The following is a 16,080-nucleotide window of genomic DNA, read 5'->3' on the forward strand; positions in this document are numbered from 1 at the left end:
GGTGAGGAAAATGGGGGAAAAATGGGGAAAAATGGGAAAAATTGTGGGAAAAGGGGTTGGGATGTTGCGAAAAATGGGGGAAAGGGTGGGAAAAGGGGTTGAGATGGATTTGTGGGGTTGGATTTTGGGATGGAGACGCCCTGACAGGGCTGAGGGGACACCGTGGGACCCCAAATTCCTGTCTGACCCCAAATTCCTGTCTGTGACCCCAAACCCCTTATTGTGACCCCAAATCCCTGATTGTGACCCCAAATCCCCATCTGTGACCCCAAATCCCCATCTGTGACCCCAAACCCTGTCTGTGACCCCAAATTCCTGTCTGACCCCAAATCCCCATGGGTGACCCCAAATTCCTGATTGTGACCCCAAACCCCTGTCTGTGACCCCAAACCCCCATCTGTGACCCCAAACCCCCATCTGTCACCCCAAACCCCATCTGTCACCCCAAATCCCATAAATGCCGTTTCCCCAGGTGGAGCAGATCAGTTGGGACGCTGTGGGCAGCTGGACTGGGCTGGGAGGATCCAAACTGGGCACCAAGAGGTGACACCCCTGTGGGGTCATTGCGGTCATTTGGGTCACTTTGGGGTCATTTGGGGTCATTTGGGTCACTTTGGGGTCCCTTTGGGGTCATTTGGATCACTTTAGAGTCATTTGGGGTTCCTGTGGGGTCATTGCGGTCATTTGGGTCACTTTGGGGTCCCTTTGGGGTCATTTGGGTCCCTTTGGGGTCATTTGGATCACTTTGGAGTCATTTTGGGCTCCTGTGGGGTCATTACGGTCATTTGGGGTCATTTGGGTCCATTTGGGGTCATTGCGGTCACTGTAGCCTCATTGGGGTCATTGTGGTCCCTTTAGGATCCCTTTGGGGTCATTGGAGTCATTTGGGGTAATCGGGGTCACTGTGGTCCCTTTGGGGTCATTAGGGGTCATTGGGGTCCCATTAGGGTCCCATTGGGGTCACTGTGATCCCTTTAGAGTCCCTTTGGGGTCCCTTTGAGGTCCCTTTAGGGTCTCTTTGGGGTCCTTGAGGTCATTTGGGTCCATTTGGGGTCATTGGCGTCCCTTTGGGATCACTGGGATCCCACTGGGGTCATTGGAGTCCCTTTGGGGTCTTTGGGATCCCATTGGGGTCATTGGAGTCCCTTTGGGGTCACTGTAGTCCCATTGGGGTCATTGTGGTCCCTGTGGGGTCACTTTGGGGTCATTGTGGGTCCTTTGGGGTCATTGGGGTCTTTGTAGTCATTGGGATCCCTGTGGGGTCACTGGGGTCTATTTGGGGTCATCGGAGTCCCTTTGGATCCATTTGGGATCATTGGGGTCCCATTGGGGTCACTGTTGTCCCATTGGGGCCATTGGAGCCCCTGTGGGGTCCCTTTGGGGTCACTGTGGTCCCTCTGGTGTCCCTTTGGGGTCATTGGTGTAATTTGGGGTCCCTTTGGGGTCACCATGGTCTCCTTAGGGTCCTTTTGGGGTTGCTTTGAGGTCACTGGAGTCCCTTTCGGGTCCCTTTGGGGTCATTGGGGTCCCTGTGGGATCACTGGGGTCATTTGGGGTCATTCTGGTCCCTTTAGGGTCCCTTTGGAATCCCTTTGGGGTCATTGGGGTACCTTTAGGGTCCATTTGGAGACCCTTTAGGTTCATTGGAGTCCCTTTGGGGTCACTGGGGTCCCTGCGGGGTCACTGGGGTCATTTAGGGTCATTGTGGTCCCTTTGGGGCCATTGGGGTCCCTTTAGGGTTCCTTTAGGATCCCTTTGGGGTCCCTTTAGGGTCGCTGCATTCCCTGTGGGGTCACTGGGGTTATTTGGGTAATTTGGGGTGATTAGGGGTCATTTGGGGTCATTTGGGGTGATTTAGGATGATTTGGGGTGATTTCCCCTTTCCCAGGACTCTCCCCAAGAAGTATTTTGAGGAGATCAGTGCCAACATCAGCAAGTTCGAGATCCACGGGCTCATCATCATTGGCGGCTTCGAGGTCAGCGGGAGCGGGCAGTGTCCCCAGTGTCCCCAGTGTCCCCAGTGTCCCCATTATCCCCAATGTCCCCAATGATGTCCCCAATGATGTCCCCATTATCCCCATTATCCCCACTGTCCCCAGTGTCCCCATTGATCCCAATATCCCCAATGTCCCCATTATCCCCAATGTCCCCAATGTCCCTAATGACCCCAATGACCCCAATGATGTCCCCATTATCCCCTATATCCCCACTGTCCCCAGTGTCCCCATTGATCCCAATGACCCCAATAACCCCATTGATCCTAATGACTCCAATGCCCCCATTGACCCCAACGTTCCCAATGTCCCCAGTGATGTCCCCAAAGATGTTCCCATTATCCCCAGTGTCCCCAGTGTCCCCAATGACCCCAATGTCCCCAATGCCCCCAATGTCCCCATTATCCCCAGTGTCCCCAATGATGTCCCCATTGTCCCCATTATCCCCACTGTCCCCAGTGTTCCCATTGATCCCAATATCCCCAATGACCCCAATATCCCCATTGATCCTAATGGCTCCAATGCCCCCATTGACCCCAATGTCCCCAAAGTCCCCATTTTCCTCGATGTCCCCATTATCCCCAATGTCCCAAATGACCCCATTGACCCCAATGTCTCCATGATCCCCATTGATCCAAATAACCCAAATTACCCCACAGATCCCAATGTCCCCAATGTCCCCAATGACCCCAATGCCCCCCATGTCCCCGATGTTCTCAATGTCCCCATTGACCCCAATGCCCCCATTGACCGCAATGTCCCCAGTGATGTCCCCACTGTCCCCAGGCGTTCATGGGTGGCCTGGAGCTGGTGGAGGGTCATTCCCACTACGAGGAGCTCTGTGTCCCCAATGTCCCCAGTGTCCCCACTGATCCAAATAACCCCAATATCCCCAATGCCCCCATTGACCCCAATGTCCCCAATGTCCCCATTGTCCCCAGGCGTTCACAGGTGGCCTGGAGCTGGTGGAGGGTCGTTTCCGCTACGAGGAGCTCTGTGTCCCCAATGTCCTCAATGTCCCCAGTGTTCCCATTGATCCCAATATCCCCATTATGCCCAATATCCCCAGTGCCCCCACTGACCCCAATGTCCCCAATGTCCCCAGTGTCCCCAATGTCCCCGGTGTCCCCAATGTCCCCAATGTCCCCAATGTCCCCACTGTCCCAGGCGTTCACGGGTGGCCTGGAGCTGGTGGAGGGCCGTTCCCGCTACGAGGAGCTCTGTGTCCCCAATGTCCCCAGTGTCCCCAATGTCCTCAATGTCCCCATTGATCCCAATATTCCCATTATGCCCAATATCCCCAATGCCCCCACTGACCCCAATGTCCCCAGTGATGTCCCCATTGTCCCCAGGCGTTCACGGGTGGCCTGGAGCTGGTGGAGGGTCGTTCCCGCTACGAGGAGCTCTGTGTCCCCAATGTCCCCAGTGTCCCCAATGCCCCCATTGACCCCAATGTCCCCACTGACCCCAATGTCCCCAATGATGTCCCCAGGCGTTCACAGGTGGCCTGGAGCTGGTGGAGGGTCGTTCCCGCTACGAGGAGCTCTGCATCCCGCTGTGCATCATCCCTGCCACCGTGTCCAACAATGTCCCCGGCTCCGACTTCAGCATCGGCGCCGACACGGCTCTGAACACCATCACCAATGTGAGAGACAGAAACACCCAAAAAACACCCTGAAATACCCCAAAAACACCCCGAAAATACCCTAAACTGCCCTCAACATCATCACCAATGTGAGAGACAGAAAATCCCATAAAATACCCCAAAAATACCCTAAATCATTCCCTAAACTGCCCTCAACACCATCACCAATGTGAGAGACAGAAAATCCCATAAAATACCCCAAAAATACCCTAAATCATCCCCTAAATCACCCTCAACACCATCACCAACGTGAGAGCCTGAATATCCCATAAAATACCCCAAAAACATCCTGAAATACCCCAAAAACACCCCGAAAATACCCTAAACTGCCCTCAACATCATCACCAATGTGAGAGACAGAAACACCCCAAAAACACCCCGAAAACACCCTGAAATACCCCAAAAACACCCCAAAAATACCCTAAACCACCCTCAACACCATCACCAATGTGAGACAGAAACACCCCAAAAACACCCCAAAAACACCCTGAAATACCCTAAAAACACCACAAAAATACCCTAAACTGCCCTCAACACCATCACCAATGTGAGAGACAGAAACACCCCAAAAACACCCTGAAAATAACCCAAATCATCCCCTAAACCACCCTCAACACCATCACCAACGTGAGAGACAGAAAATCCCATAAAATACCCCAAAACCACCCTGAAATACCCCAAAAACACCCCGAAAATACCCTAAACTGCCCTCAACACCATCACCAATGTGAGAGACAGAAAATCCCATAAAATACCCCAAAAATACCCTAAATAATCCCCTAAACTGCTCTCAACACCATCACCAATGTGAGAGACAGAAAATCCCATAAAATACCCCAAAAACACCCCAAAAACACCCTGAAATACCCCAAGAACACCCCGAAAATACCCTAAACTGCCCTCAACACCATCACCAACATGAGACCCCGAAAATCCCATAAATACCCCAAATCCCTGATCCCAAACACCATCACCATAGTCAAATCTCATTTTCTGACCCTAAATCCCCATTTTTCACCCCAAACCCAGACCTGGACCTCATCAAGCAGTCTGCAGACCCCAAACCCATTTTTCTGACCCTAAATCCCATTTCTTAACCCCAAAATCCCCGTTTTTCACCCCAAATCCAGACCTGTTACCTCATCAAGCAGTCTGCAAACCCTAAATCCCAATGTCCTGACCCTAAATCCCATTTCTTAACCCCAAAATCCCCGTTTTTCACCCCAAATCCAGACCTGTTACCTCATCAAGCAGTCGGCCGCCGGCACCCCAATCTCCTGACCCTAAATCACTTTTTTTTAACCCTAAATCCCATTTTTTAACCCCAAAATCCCCATTTTTCACCCCAAACCCAGACCTGTGACCTCATCAAGCAGTCCATGGTGGATCTCCTGACCCTAAATCCCATTTCTCTGACCCAAAATCCCCATTTTTAACCCCAAATCCAGACCTGTGACCTCATCAAGCAGTCTGCAGACCCCAAACCCCTTTCTCTGACCCAAAATCTCTGTTTTTCACCCCAAACCCAGGCCTGTGACCTCATCAAGCAGTTCATGGTTGATCTCCTGACCCTAAATCCCATTTTTTAACCCAAAATCCCCACTTTTCACCCCAATCCCAGACCTGTGACCTCATCAAGCAGTCTGCAGACCCTAAATCCCATTTTTTAACCCAAAATCCCCATTTTTCACCCCAATTTTCAGACCTGTGACCTCATCAAGCAGTCGGCCGCCGGCACCAAGCGCCGCGTGTTCATCATTGAGACCATGGGAGGTTTCTGTGGCTACTTGGCCACCATGGCTGGGCTAGCGGCCGGCGCCGACGCCGCCTACATCTACGAGGAGCCCTTCGGCAGCCGCGACCTGCAGGTGGGGACACACCTGTGGTGTCACCTGTGATGTCACCTGTGTCACCTGGGTGCATTGGTTCCCATAGAAAATCCTTTAACAAACCTCATAACAAATCCCATTACCAATCCCATTCACACCCTATATCTATGGAGAGTCCTTCAGCAGCTGCGACCTGCAGGTGGGGACACACCTGTGGTGTCACCTGTGATGTCACCTGTGTGTCACCTGAGTCACCTGTGTCACCTGGGTGCATGGGTTCCCATAGCAAATCCCATTAGAAACCCCATTCCTGATCCCATAACAAATCCCATTCTCACCCTATATCTTTGGCAGCTGTGACCTGCAGGTGGGGACAGCTGTGATGTCACCTGTGTGTCACCAGTGTCACCTGGCTGCATTGGTTCCCATAGAAAATCCTATAACAGATCCCATTAGAAACCCCATAGCAAATCCCATTCACACCCTATATCTATGAGGAGCCATTTGGCAGCCGTGACCTGCAGATGGGGACACACCTGTCCCCAGTGTCACCTGTGTGTCACCTGTGTCACCTGGGCCATGAGTGGTTCCCATTACAAACCCCATTCCCAGCCCCACTCCTGACCCCATTCCTGACCCCATTCCTGATCCCATTCCCAATTCCTGACCCCATTCCTCTCCCAACCCCATTCCCCACTCCCAATCCCATTCCTGCCCAATTCCCAGCCCCATTCCTGACCCCATTCCCCATTCCCAACCCCATTCCTGATCCTATTCCCGACCCCATTCCTGATCCTATTCCTGACCCCATTCCTGATCCTATTCCTGACCCCATTCCCCATTCCTGTCCCAATCCTGTTCCCCACTCTCAATCCCATTCCTGACCCCATTCCCAACTCCACTCCTGATCCTATTCCCAGCCCCATTCCTGACCCCACTCCTGACCCCACTCCTGATCCTATTCCTGATCCCATTCCCCACTCCTGACCCCATTCCTGTCCCAATCCCGTTCCCCACTCCCGATCCCATTCCCGACCCCATTCCCCATTCCCAACCCCACTCCTGATCCTATTCCCATCCCCACTCCTGACCCCATTCCTGCCCTATTCCCAGCCCCATTCCTGATCCCATTCCCCATTCCTGATCCCAATCCCAACACCATTCTGACCCCATTCCCAATCCCCATTCCTGACCCCACTCCCGATCCTATTCCTGATCCCATTCTGACCCCATTCTGACCCCAATCCCGATCCCATTCCCAACCCCAATCCCATTCCTGACCCCATTCCATCCCATTCCCAACCTCAATCCTATTCTGGCCCCCATTCCTGACCCCAATCCCGATCCCATTCCTGACCCCATTCCCAACCCCAATCCCATTCCCGATCCCATTCCCGACCCCAATCCCATTCCCGATCCCATTCCCAACCCCAATCCCATTCCTGACCCCATTCCATCCCATTCCCAACCCCAATCCCATTCCTGATCCCATTCCCAACCCCAATCCAATTCCTGATCCCAATCCCATTCCTGATCCCATTCCCAACCCCAATCCCATTCCTGACCCCATTCCTGACCCCAATCCCGATCCCATTCCCGACCCCACAGGCCAACGTGGAGCACCTGACGGAGAAGATGAAGACCACAGTGAAGAGAGGCCTCGTGCTCAGGTGGGTTTGGGGTCACGGATTTGGGATTTGGGGGATTTGGGGTCAGGGGAATTGTTTGGGATGAGAGGGATTCATTGGGATTTGGGATCAGGGGAATGGTTTGGGATTTATTCCCACTGTAGGGATGAACACTGTAGCGAGAACTTCACCACGGATTTGGGATCAGGGAATGGTTTAGGGTTTAGGATTTAGGATCAGGGGATTTCTTTGGGATTGAGGGAATTTTTTGGGATTTTCCATAGGAACGAGCACTGCAATGAGAACTACACCACAGATTTGGGATCAGGGAATTGTTTGGGATTTGGGATTGATGAATTTTTTGGGATTTTCCATAGGAACAAGCGCTGCAACGAGAACTACACCACGGATTTAGGATCAGGGAATTATTTGGGATTTGGGATTGATGGAATTCTTTGGGACTGAAGGAATTTTTTAGGATTTTCCCTAGGAACAAATGCTGTAACGAGAACTACACCCCGGATTTGGGATCAAGGAATGGTTTGGGATTTAGGATCAGGGAATTTTTGTTTGGGATTGAAGGAATTTTTTGGGATTGAAGGAATTTTTTGGGATTTTCCGTAGGAACGAGCGCTGCAACGAGAACTACACCACGGATTTCATGTACAACCTTTACTCCGAGGAAGGAAAGGGAATTTTCGACTGCCGGAAAAACGTTTTGGGCCACATGCAGCAGGTGGGAATGGGATTGGGGTCGGGATATTCGGGATTTTCCTGGGCTTTTCCTGGAGTTTTTCCCATTTTTTTCCCGGTTTTTCCCATTTTTTTCCCGGTTTTTTCCCGGTTTTTTCTTGGGTTTTTTCCTGACTCCCTCCAGGGTTTTTCCTGGTTCATCCTCGAGGTTTTTCCCACTTCATCCCGGGATTTTTCCGGAGGTTTTTCCTATTTCATACCGGATTTTTTTTCCTGGTGTTTTTCCCGGGGTTTTCCCTGCCTCATCCTGGTTTTTTTCCGGATTTTTCCCACCTCATTCCTGGATTTTTCCCGGATTTTTCCTGGGGTTTTTCCCACCTCATTCCTGGATTTTTCCCGGGGTTTTTCCCATCTCATCCCAGTTTTTTTCGCGGTTTTTCCCGAGTTTTTCCCGGTGTTTTTCCCGTGTCATCCCTGAGGTTTTCCCCGCATTTTTCCCAGCTGATCCCGGGATTTTTCCTGAGGTTTTTCCCACCTCATCCCTGCGATTTTTCCTAGGATTTTTCCCAGCTCATCCCAGGCTTTTTCTCACCTCATCCCAGGCTTTTCCTGGCTCATCCCGGGTTTTTTTCCCTCCTCATCCTAGGGGCTTTTCCCAGGAATTTCCCATTTTTTTTCTCACCTCATCCTGGGTTTTTTCCCGGGAATTTCCCATTTTTTTTCCCTCCTCATCCTAGGGGCTTTTCCCAGGAATTTCCCTTTTTTTTTCTCACCTCATCCTGGGTTTTTCCCAGGAATTTCCCTTTTTTTTTCCCTCCTCATCCTGGGTTTTTCCCAGGAATTTCCCATTTTTTTTCTCACCTCATCCTAGGGGTTTTTCCCAGGAATTTCCCATTTTTTTCCCAGCTCATCCCGGGTTTTTCCCACCAGGAATGGGATCAGTTTTTCCCTCCTCATCCCAGTTTTTTCCCGGATTTATCCTGGGTTTTTTTCTCACCTCATCCCAGGTTTTTCCTGACCCATCCCGGGATTTTTCCTGCCGGGAATGGGATCAGGTTTTTCCCACCTCATCCCGGTTTTTTTTTCCCGACTCATCCCGAGGTTTTTCCCGCCTCATCCTGGCTTTTTCCCAACTCATTTTGGGGTTTTTTCCCAACTGATTCTGGGGTTTTTCCACCGGGAATGGGATTAAGGTTTTTCTCACCTCATCCCAGGATTTTCCCAGGGTTTTTCTCACCTCATCCCGAGTTTTTTCTCACCTCATCCTGGGGTTTTTCTGGGTTTTTTCCCACTTCATCCCAGGTTCTTCCCGACTCGTCCCGAGTTTTTCCCGCCGGGAATGAGATGAGGGTTTTTCTCACCTCATCCCGGGATTTTTCCTGAGGTTTTTCCCACCTCATCCCGAGTTTTTTCTCACCTCATCCTGGGGTTTTTCCCAGCTTTTTCCCGGTTTTTTCCCGGCTCATCCTGGGTTTTTCCTGGGGTTTTTTCCTGGTTCATCCTGGGTTTTTTTCCCAGCTCATCCCGGGTTTTCTCTGGTGTTTTTCCCGGTTCATCCCTGGGTTTTTTCCGAGGTTTTTCCCGGCTCATTCCGGGGCTTTCTCCCACCTCATCCTGGGATTTTTCCTACGATTTTTTCCAGCTCATCCCAGGATTTTTCCTGCTGCTTTTCTCACCTCGTCCTGGGTTTTTCCCATTTTTTTCCCCGACTCATTCTGGGGTTTTTCCCGCTGGGAATGGGATCAGGTTTTTCCCACCTCATCCCAAGTTTTTTCTCACCTCATCCCGGGGTTTTTCCTGGTTCATTCTGGGTTTTTTCCCCTGGTTTTTTTCCCCGGATTTTTCCCACTTCATGCCGGAGGTTTTCCCCAGGTTTTTCCTGCCTCATCCCGATTTTTTTCCGGTGTTTTTCCCGTTTTTTTCCCCACCTCATCCCGGTGTTTTTCCCGGGTTTTTTCCCACCTCATCCCGATGTTTTTCCCGATTTTTTCCCATTTTTCCCGGTGTTTCAGGGAGGCTGCCCCACGCCGTTCGACAGGAATTTTGGCACCAAGATGGGAGCCAAAGCTGTGGCTTGGATCAGCGGCAAGATCAAGGAATGCTCCCGGCACGGTGGGTGATCCCAAAATGATCCCAAAATCCCAAAATATTCCCAAAAGATTCTCAAAATCCCAAATTCCCAAAATGTTCCCGAAATCCCAAAGGAATTCCCAAAATGTTCCCAAAATCCTGAAGGAATTCCCAAAACATTCCCAAAATCCCAAAAGGAATTCCCAAAATATTCCCAAAATCCCAAAGGAATTCCCAAAAGATTCCCAAAATCCCAAAAGGAATTCCCAAAATATTCCCAAAATCCCAAAGGAATTCTCAAAATCCCAAAAGGAATTCCCAAAATCCCAAAGGAATTCCCAGAATCCCAAAAGGAATTCCCAAAATATTCCCCAAATCCCAAATTCCCAAAATAGTGGATGATCCTAAAATTAATTCCCAAAATCCCAAAACATTCCTAAAATCCCAAAACGGTGGGTGATCCCAATGGGAATTCCCAAAATATTCCCAAAACATTTCCAAAAAGTGCCTTTTTGGAAGATTCCAAACATTCCCAACCTCTGCTCCATGAGGTTCCCAAACATTCCCAGGGGATTCCCAAACATTCCCACATTTCTGGAAGATTCCCAGACATTCCCAAACATTCCTGGAATATTCCCAGAGATCCTCAAACATTCCCAGGAATATTCCCAAACATTCCCAATCTTCCATCCCCAGGAGTTTTCCTTTTCTGGAAGATTCCCAAACATTTCCCAGCACATTCCCAACCATCCCCAAACATTCCCAAAAGATCTCACGACATTCCTGGAACATTCCCAGACATTCCCAGATTCCAGAGAGATTCCCAGCCATTCCCAGGTTCCTGAAGATTCCCAAACATTCCCAGGAGATTCCTGGACATTCCCAGATTATTCCCAGAAAATTCCCAACCATTCCCAGGATATTCCCAAACATTCCCAATCAATCCTCCATTCCCAGGAGTTCTCCCTTTCTGGAAGATTCCCAAACATTCCCAGAAGATCCCCAACCATTTCCAACTGTTCCCAGGACATTCCCAAACATTCCCAACCATCCCCAGAACATTCCCAGAACATTCCCAGAATATTCAACCATTCCCAGAACATTCCTGGATGTTCCCAGATTATTCCCAGGACATTCCCAGCCATTCCCAGGAATATTCCCAAACATTCCAAATCAATCGTCCATTCCCAAGAGTTTTCCCTTTCTGGGAGATTCCCAAACATTCCCAATCTCCATTCCCAGGAGATTCCCAAACATTCCCAGTTTTCCCTTTCTGGAAGATTCCCAAACATTCCCAACCACTCCCAGAGATTCCCCAAAAATCTCCAGATATTCCCGGAATATTCCCAGCCATTCCCAGATTCCAGGGAGATTCCCAAACATTCCCAACCATTCCCAGGACATTCCCAGAACATTCTCAGAATATTCAACCATTCCCAGAACATTCCCAGATTATTCCCAGGACATTCCCAGCCATTCCCAGGAATATTCCCAAACATTCCCAATCAATCCTCCATTCCCAAGAGTTCTCCCTTTCTGGAAGATTCCCAAACACTTCCAGAAGATTCCCAACCATTCCCAAAAGATCCTCAAACATTCCCAGAATATTCCAAACCATTCCCAGAACATTCTCTCTCCCCAGGCCGGATTTTCGCCAACACTGCCGACTCTGCCTGCCATTCCCAGCACATTCCCAACCATCCCCAAAAGATCTCAAGACATTCCTGGAATATTCCCAGACATTCCCAGGACATTCCCAGATTATTCCCAGAAAATTCCCAACCATTCCCAGCCATTCCCAGGGATATCTCCAAACATTCCCAATCAATCCTCCATTCCCAAGAGTTCTCCCTTTCTGGGAGATTCCCAAACATTTCCAGAAATTCCCAAACATTCCCAAGAGTTTTCCCTTTCTGGAAGATTCCCAAACATTCCCAGGAGACTCTCAAACATTCCTGGAATGTTCCCAGAACATTTCCAGATTACTCCCAGATTATTCCCAGAACATTCCAGAACATTCTCTCTCCCCAGGCCGGATTTTCGCCAACACAGCTGACTCTGCCTGCCATTCCCAGATTATTCCCAAACATTCCCAAAAGATCTCAAGACATTCCTGGAACATTCCCAGCCATTCCCAGGTTCCTGAAGATTCCCAAACATTCCCAGGAGATTCCTGGACATTCCCAGATTATTCCCAGAAAATTCCCAACCATTCCCAGGATATTCCCAAACATTCCCAATCAATCCTCCATTCCCAGGAGTTCTCCCTTTCTGGAAGATTCCCAAACATTCCCAGAAGATCCCCAACCATTTCCAACCATCCCCAGAACATTCCCAGAACATTCCCAGAATATTCAACCATTCCCAGATTATTCCCAACCATTCCCAGAACATTCCTGGATGTTCCCAGATTATTCCCAGGACATTCCCAGCCATTCCCAGGAATATTCCCAAACATTCCAAATCAATCGTCCATTCCCAAGAGTTTTCCATTTCTGGGAGATTCCCAAACATTCCCAATCTCCATTCCCAGGAGATTCCCAAATATTCCCAGTTTTCCCTTTCTGGAAGATTCCCAAATATTCCCAACCACTCCCAGAGATTCTCAACAAATCTCCAGACATTCCCGGAATATTCCGATTCCAGGGAGATTCCCAAACATTCCCAACCATTCCCAGGACATTCCCAGAATATCCAACCATTCCCAGAACATTCCTGGAATGTTCCCAGAACACTTCCAGATTATTCCCGGATTATTCCCAGATTATTCCTGGAACATTCCAGAACATTCTCTCTCCCCAGGCCGGATTTTTGCCAACACAGCTGACTCTGCCTGCCATTCCCAGATATTCCCACCCATTCCCAGAAGATCCCAAAACATTCCCAAACATTCCCAGGACATTCCCAGATTATTCCCAGAACATTCCCAACCATTCCCAATCTCCATTCCCAGGCAATTCCCAAACATTCCCAAGAGTTTTCCCTTTCTGGAAGATTCCCAAACACTTCCAGGAGATTCCCAAACATTCCCAGATTATTCCCAGGACATTTCCAGATTATTCCCAACCATTCCCAGAATATCCCAGATTATTCCCAGATTATTCCCAACCATTCCTGGAACATTCCAGAACATTCTCTCTCTCCAGGCCGTATTTTCACTAACACAGCTGACTCTGCCTGCCATTCCCAGCACATTCCCAACCATCCCCAAAAGATCTCAAGACATTCCTGGAACATTCCCAGACATTCCCAAACATTCCCAGATTATTCCCAAAAAATTCCCAACCATTCCCAACCAATTTCAGGATATCCCCAAACATTCCCAATCAATTCTCCATTCCCAAGAGTTTTCACTTTTCCGGAAGATTCCCAAACATTCCTGGAATGTTCCCAGAACATTTCCAGATTATCCCCAGATTATTCCCAACCATTCCCAGAACATTCCCAGGAGATTCTCAGAACATTTCCAGATTATTCCCAGATTATTCCCAGAATATTCTCAGAACATTCCAGAACATTCCCTCTCTCCCCAGGCCGTATTTTCGCCAACACTGCTGACTCTGCCTGCCATTCCCAGATTATTCCAAACCATTCCCAACCATTCCCAGGACATTCCCAGAATATTCAACCATTCCCAGATTATTCCCAACCATTCCCAGGACATTCCCAGAAAATTCCCAACCATTCCCAACCAATTTCAGGATATCCCCAAACATTCCCAATCAATCCTCCATTCCCAAGAGTTTTCCCTCTCTGGAAGATTCCCAAACACTTCCAGAAGATTCCCAAACATTCCCAAAAGATCCTCAAACATTCCTGGATTATTCCCAGATTATTCCCGGAACATTCCAGAACATTCTCTCTCCCCAGGCCGGATTTTCGCCAACACTGCTGACTCTGCCTGCCATTCCCAGCACATTCCCAGAATATTCAACCATCCCCAAACATTCCCAGGACATTCTCAGATTATTCCCAGATTATTCCCAGAAAATTCCCAACCATTCCCAATCTCCATTCCCAGGCGATTCCCAAACATTCCCAAGAGTCTTCCCTTTCTGGAAGATTCCCAAACACTTCCAGGAGATTCCTGGACATTCCCAGATTATTCCCAGAAAATTCCCAACCATTCCCAACCATTCTCAATCAATCCTCCATTCCCAGGAGTTCTCCCTTTCTGGAAGATTCCCAAACATTCCCAGAAATTTCCAAACATTCCCAAGAGTTTTTCCTTTCTGGAAGATTCCCAAACATTCCCAGGAGATTCCCAGACATTCCCAAGACCTTCCTGGAATATCCCAAATTATTCCCAGATTATTCCCAGAATATTCCCGGAACATTCCAGAACATTCTCTCTCTCCCCAGGCCGGATTTTCGCCAACACAGCTGACTCTGCCTGCCATTCCCAGATTATTCCAAACCATTCCCAAACATTCCCAACCATTCCCAGATATCCCCAAACATTCCCAATCAATCCTCCATTCCCAAGAGTTTTCCCTTTCTGGGAGATTCCCAAACATTCCCAGGAGATCCCCAACCACCCCCAAACATTCCCAATCAATTCTCCATTCCCAGGAGTTCTCCCTTTCTGGAAGATTCCCAGACATTCCCAGAATGTTCCCAGAACATTTCCAGATTATCCCCGGATTATTCCCAACCATTCCCAGAACATTTCCAGATTATGCCCAGATTATTCCGAGATTATTCCCGACCATTCCCGGAACATTCCAGAACATTCTCTCTCTCCCCAGGCCGGATTTTCGCCAACACAGCTGACTCTGCCTGCCATTCCCAGCACATTCCCAACCATCCCCAACCATCCCCAAACATTCCCAAAAGATCCTCAAACATTCCCAAATTATTCCCAGAATATTCCCAACCATTCCCGGAACATTCCAGAACATTCCCTCTCTCCCCAGGCCGGATTTTCGCCAACACAGCTGACTCTGCCTGCCATTCCCAGCACATTCCCAACCATCCCCAACCATTCCCAAACATTCCCAAAAGATCCTCAAACATTCCCAGAATATTCCCAGAATATTCCCGGAACATTCCAGAACATTCTCTCTCCCCAGGTCGTATTTTCGCCAACACAGCTGACTCTGCCTGCCTGCTGGGGATGCGCAAGAGGAGCCTGAGGTTCCAACCTCTGACTGAGCTGCGCCAGGAGACGGATTTCGAGTGAGTGCCGAGCCTTTTCCAGCCTTTTCCAGGGAAAAATCTGGGAATTCAGCCCTTGGAATGTCCACAGCCTGTCCTGGTCACTTTTTCTGCCTTTTTTTCCCATCTTTTTCCTCCTTTTTCCCATCTTTTTCCACCCTTGGAAAGTGGGAAAAATCCCAAGAATGTCCCCAGGAATGTCCCAAATCCCTTTTCCCACCCCAGATATGTCCCCAAAATATCCCCCATGTCCCCAGCTGTCCCCAAATGTCCCCAAATGTCCCCAAAATGTCCCCGCAGGCACCGCATCCCCAAGGAGCAGTGGTGGCTGAATGTCTCTAAATGTCCCCAAATGTCCCAGAAATGTCCCCAAATGTCCCCAAAATAACCCAAAATGTCCCCAGCTGTCCCTAAATGTCCCCAGAAATGTCCCCAAATGTCCCCTGTCCCTGCAGGCACCACATCCCCAAGGAGCAGTGGTGGCTGAATGTCCCCAACTGTCCCCAAAATGTCAAATAAACCCCAGAAATGTCCCCAAATGTCCCTAAATGTCCCCAAAATGTCCTCAAAATGTCAAATAAACCCCAGAAATGTCCCAGAAATGTCCCAGAAATGTCCCCAACTGTCCCCAAATGTCCCAGAAAAGTCCCCAAAATGCCCAATAAACCCCAGAAATGTCCCCAATGTCCCCAACTGTCCCCAAAATGTCCCCGCAGGCACCGCATCCCCAAGGAGCAGTGGTGGCTGAAGCTGCGGCCGATCCTGAAGATCTTAGCCAAGTACAACATCGAGCTGGACACGTCTGAGACAGCTCACCTGGAGCACCTGACCAGGAAGGTGCTGGTGCCTCAGGCCAGCCAGTGAGCTGGGAAATCCCAAAAAACCCAAAAAAACCCAAAATCCCAAATTTCCCATCAGGAAAATCCCGAAATCCCAAATTTTCTACTCAAAAACATCAAAAAATACTGAATTTTCTGCTCAAAAACACCTCAAAATCTCATTTTTCCCACTAAAAAACCCAAAATCCCAAATTTCCCATCAGGAAAATCCCAATTTTTCCACTC

At 49.3% G+C, this 16,080-nt stretch overlaps 1 protein-coding gene across 4 annotated transcripts in view; it reads left to right on the top strand.

Moving 5' to 3' along the window:
* The window catches only part of LOC146420467 (ATP-dependent 6-phosphofructokinase, muscle type-like), a 32,548-nt gene extending 16,468 nt beyond the window's left edge, over positions 1–16,080 (top strand). For 2 of the 4 annotated variants that reach the window (XM_085048237.1, XM_085048238.1), the window contains 9 exons: positions 473–543; positions 1,889–1,976; positions 3,487–3,639; positions 5,343–5,507; positions 7,077–7,138; positions 7,721–7,832; positions 9,802–9,901; positions 14,932–15,037; positions 15,733–16,080. In XM_085048237.1, coding sequence (XP_084904363.1) covers positions 473–543; positions 1,889–1,976; positions 3,487–3,639; positions 5,343–5,507; positions 7,077–7,138; positions 7,721–7,832; positions 9,802–9,901; positions 14,932–15,037; positions 15,733–15,880 — 1,005 coding nt within the window. In that variant the 3' untranslated portion in view covers positions 15,881–16,080. Of the gene's footprint in view, positions 1–472; positions 544–1,888; positions 1,977–3,161; positions 3,172–3,346; positions 3,357–3,486; positions 3,640–5,342; positions 5,508–7,076; positions 7,139–7,720; positions 7,833–9,801; positions 9,902–14,931; positions 15,038–15,732 lie in introns of all 4 variants that reach the window. The other 2 variants (XM_085048235.1, XM_085048236.1) reach the window with 2 other exon arrangements.

This window comes from Lichenostomus cassidix, unplaced genomic scaffold (assembly GCF_008360975.1).
Source record: "Lichenostomus cassidix isolate B80296 unplaced genomic scaffold, HeHo_3.0 HiC_scaffold_870, whole genome shotgun sequence".
NCBI classification, from domain to species: domain Eukaryota; kingdom Metazoa; phylum Chordata; class Aves; order Passeriformes; family Meliphagidae; genus Lichenostomus; species Lichenostomus cassidix.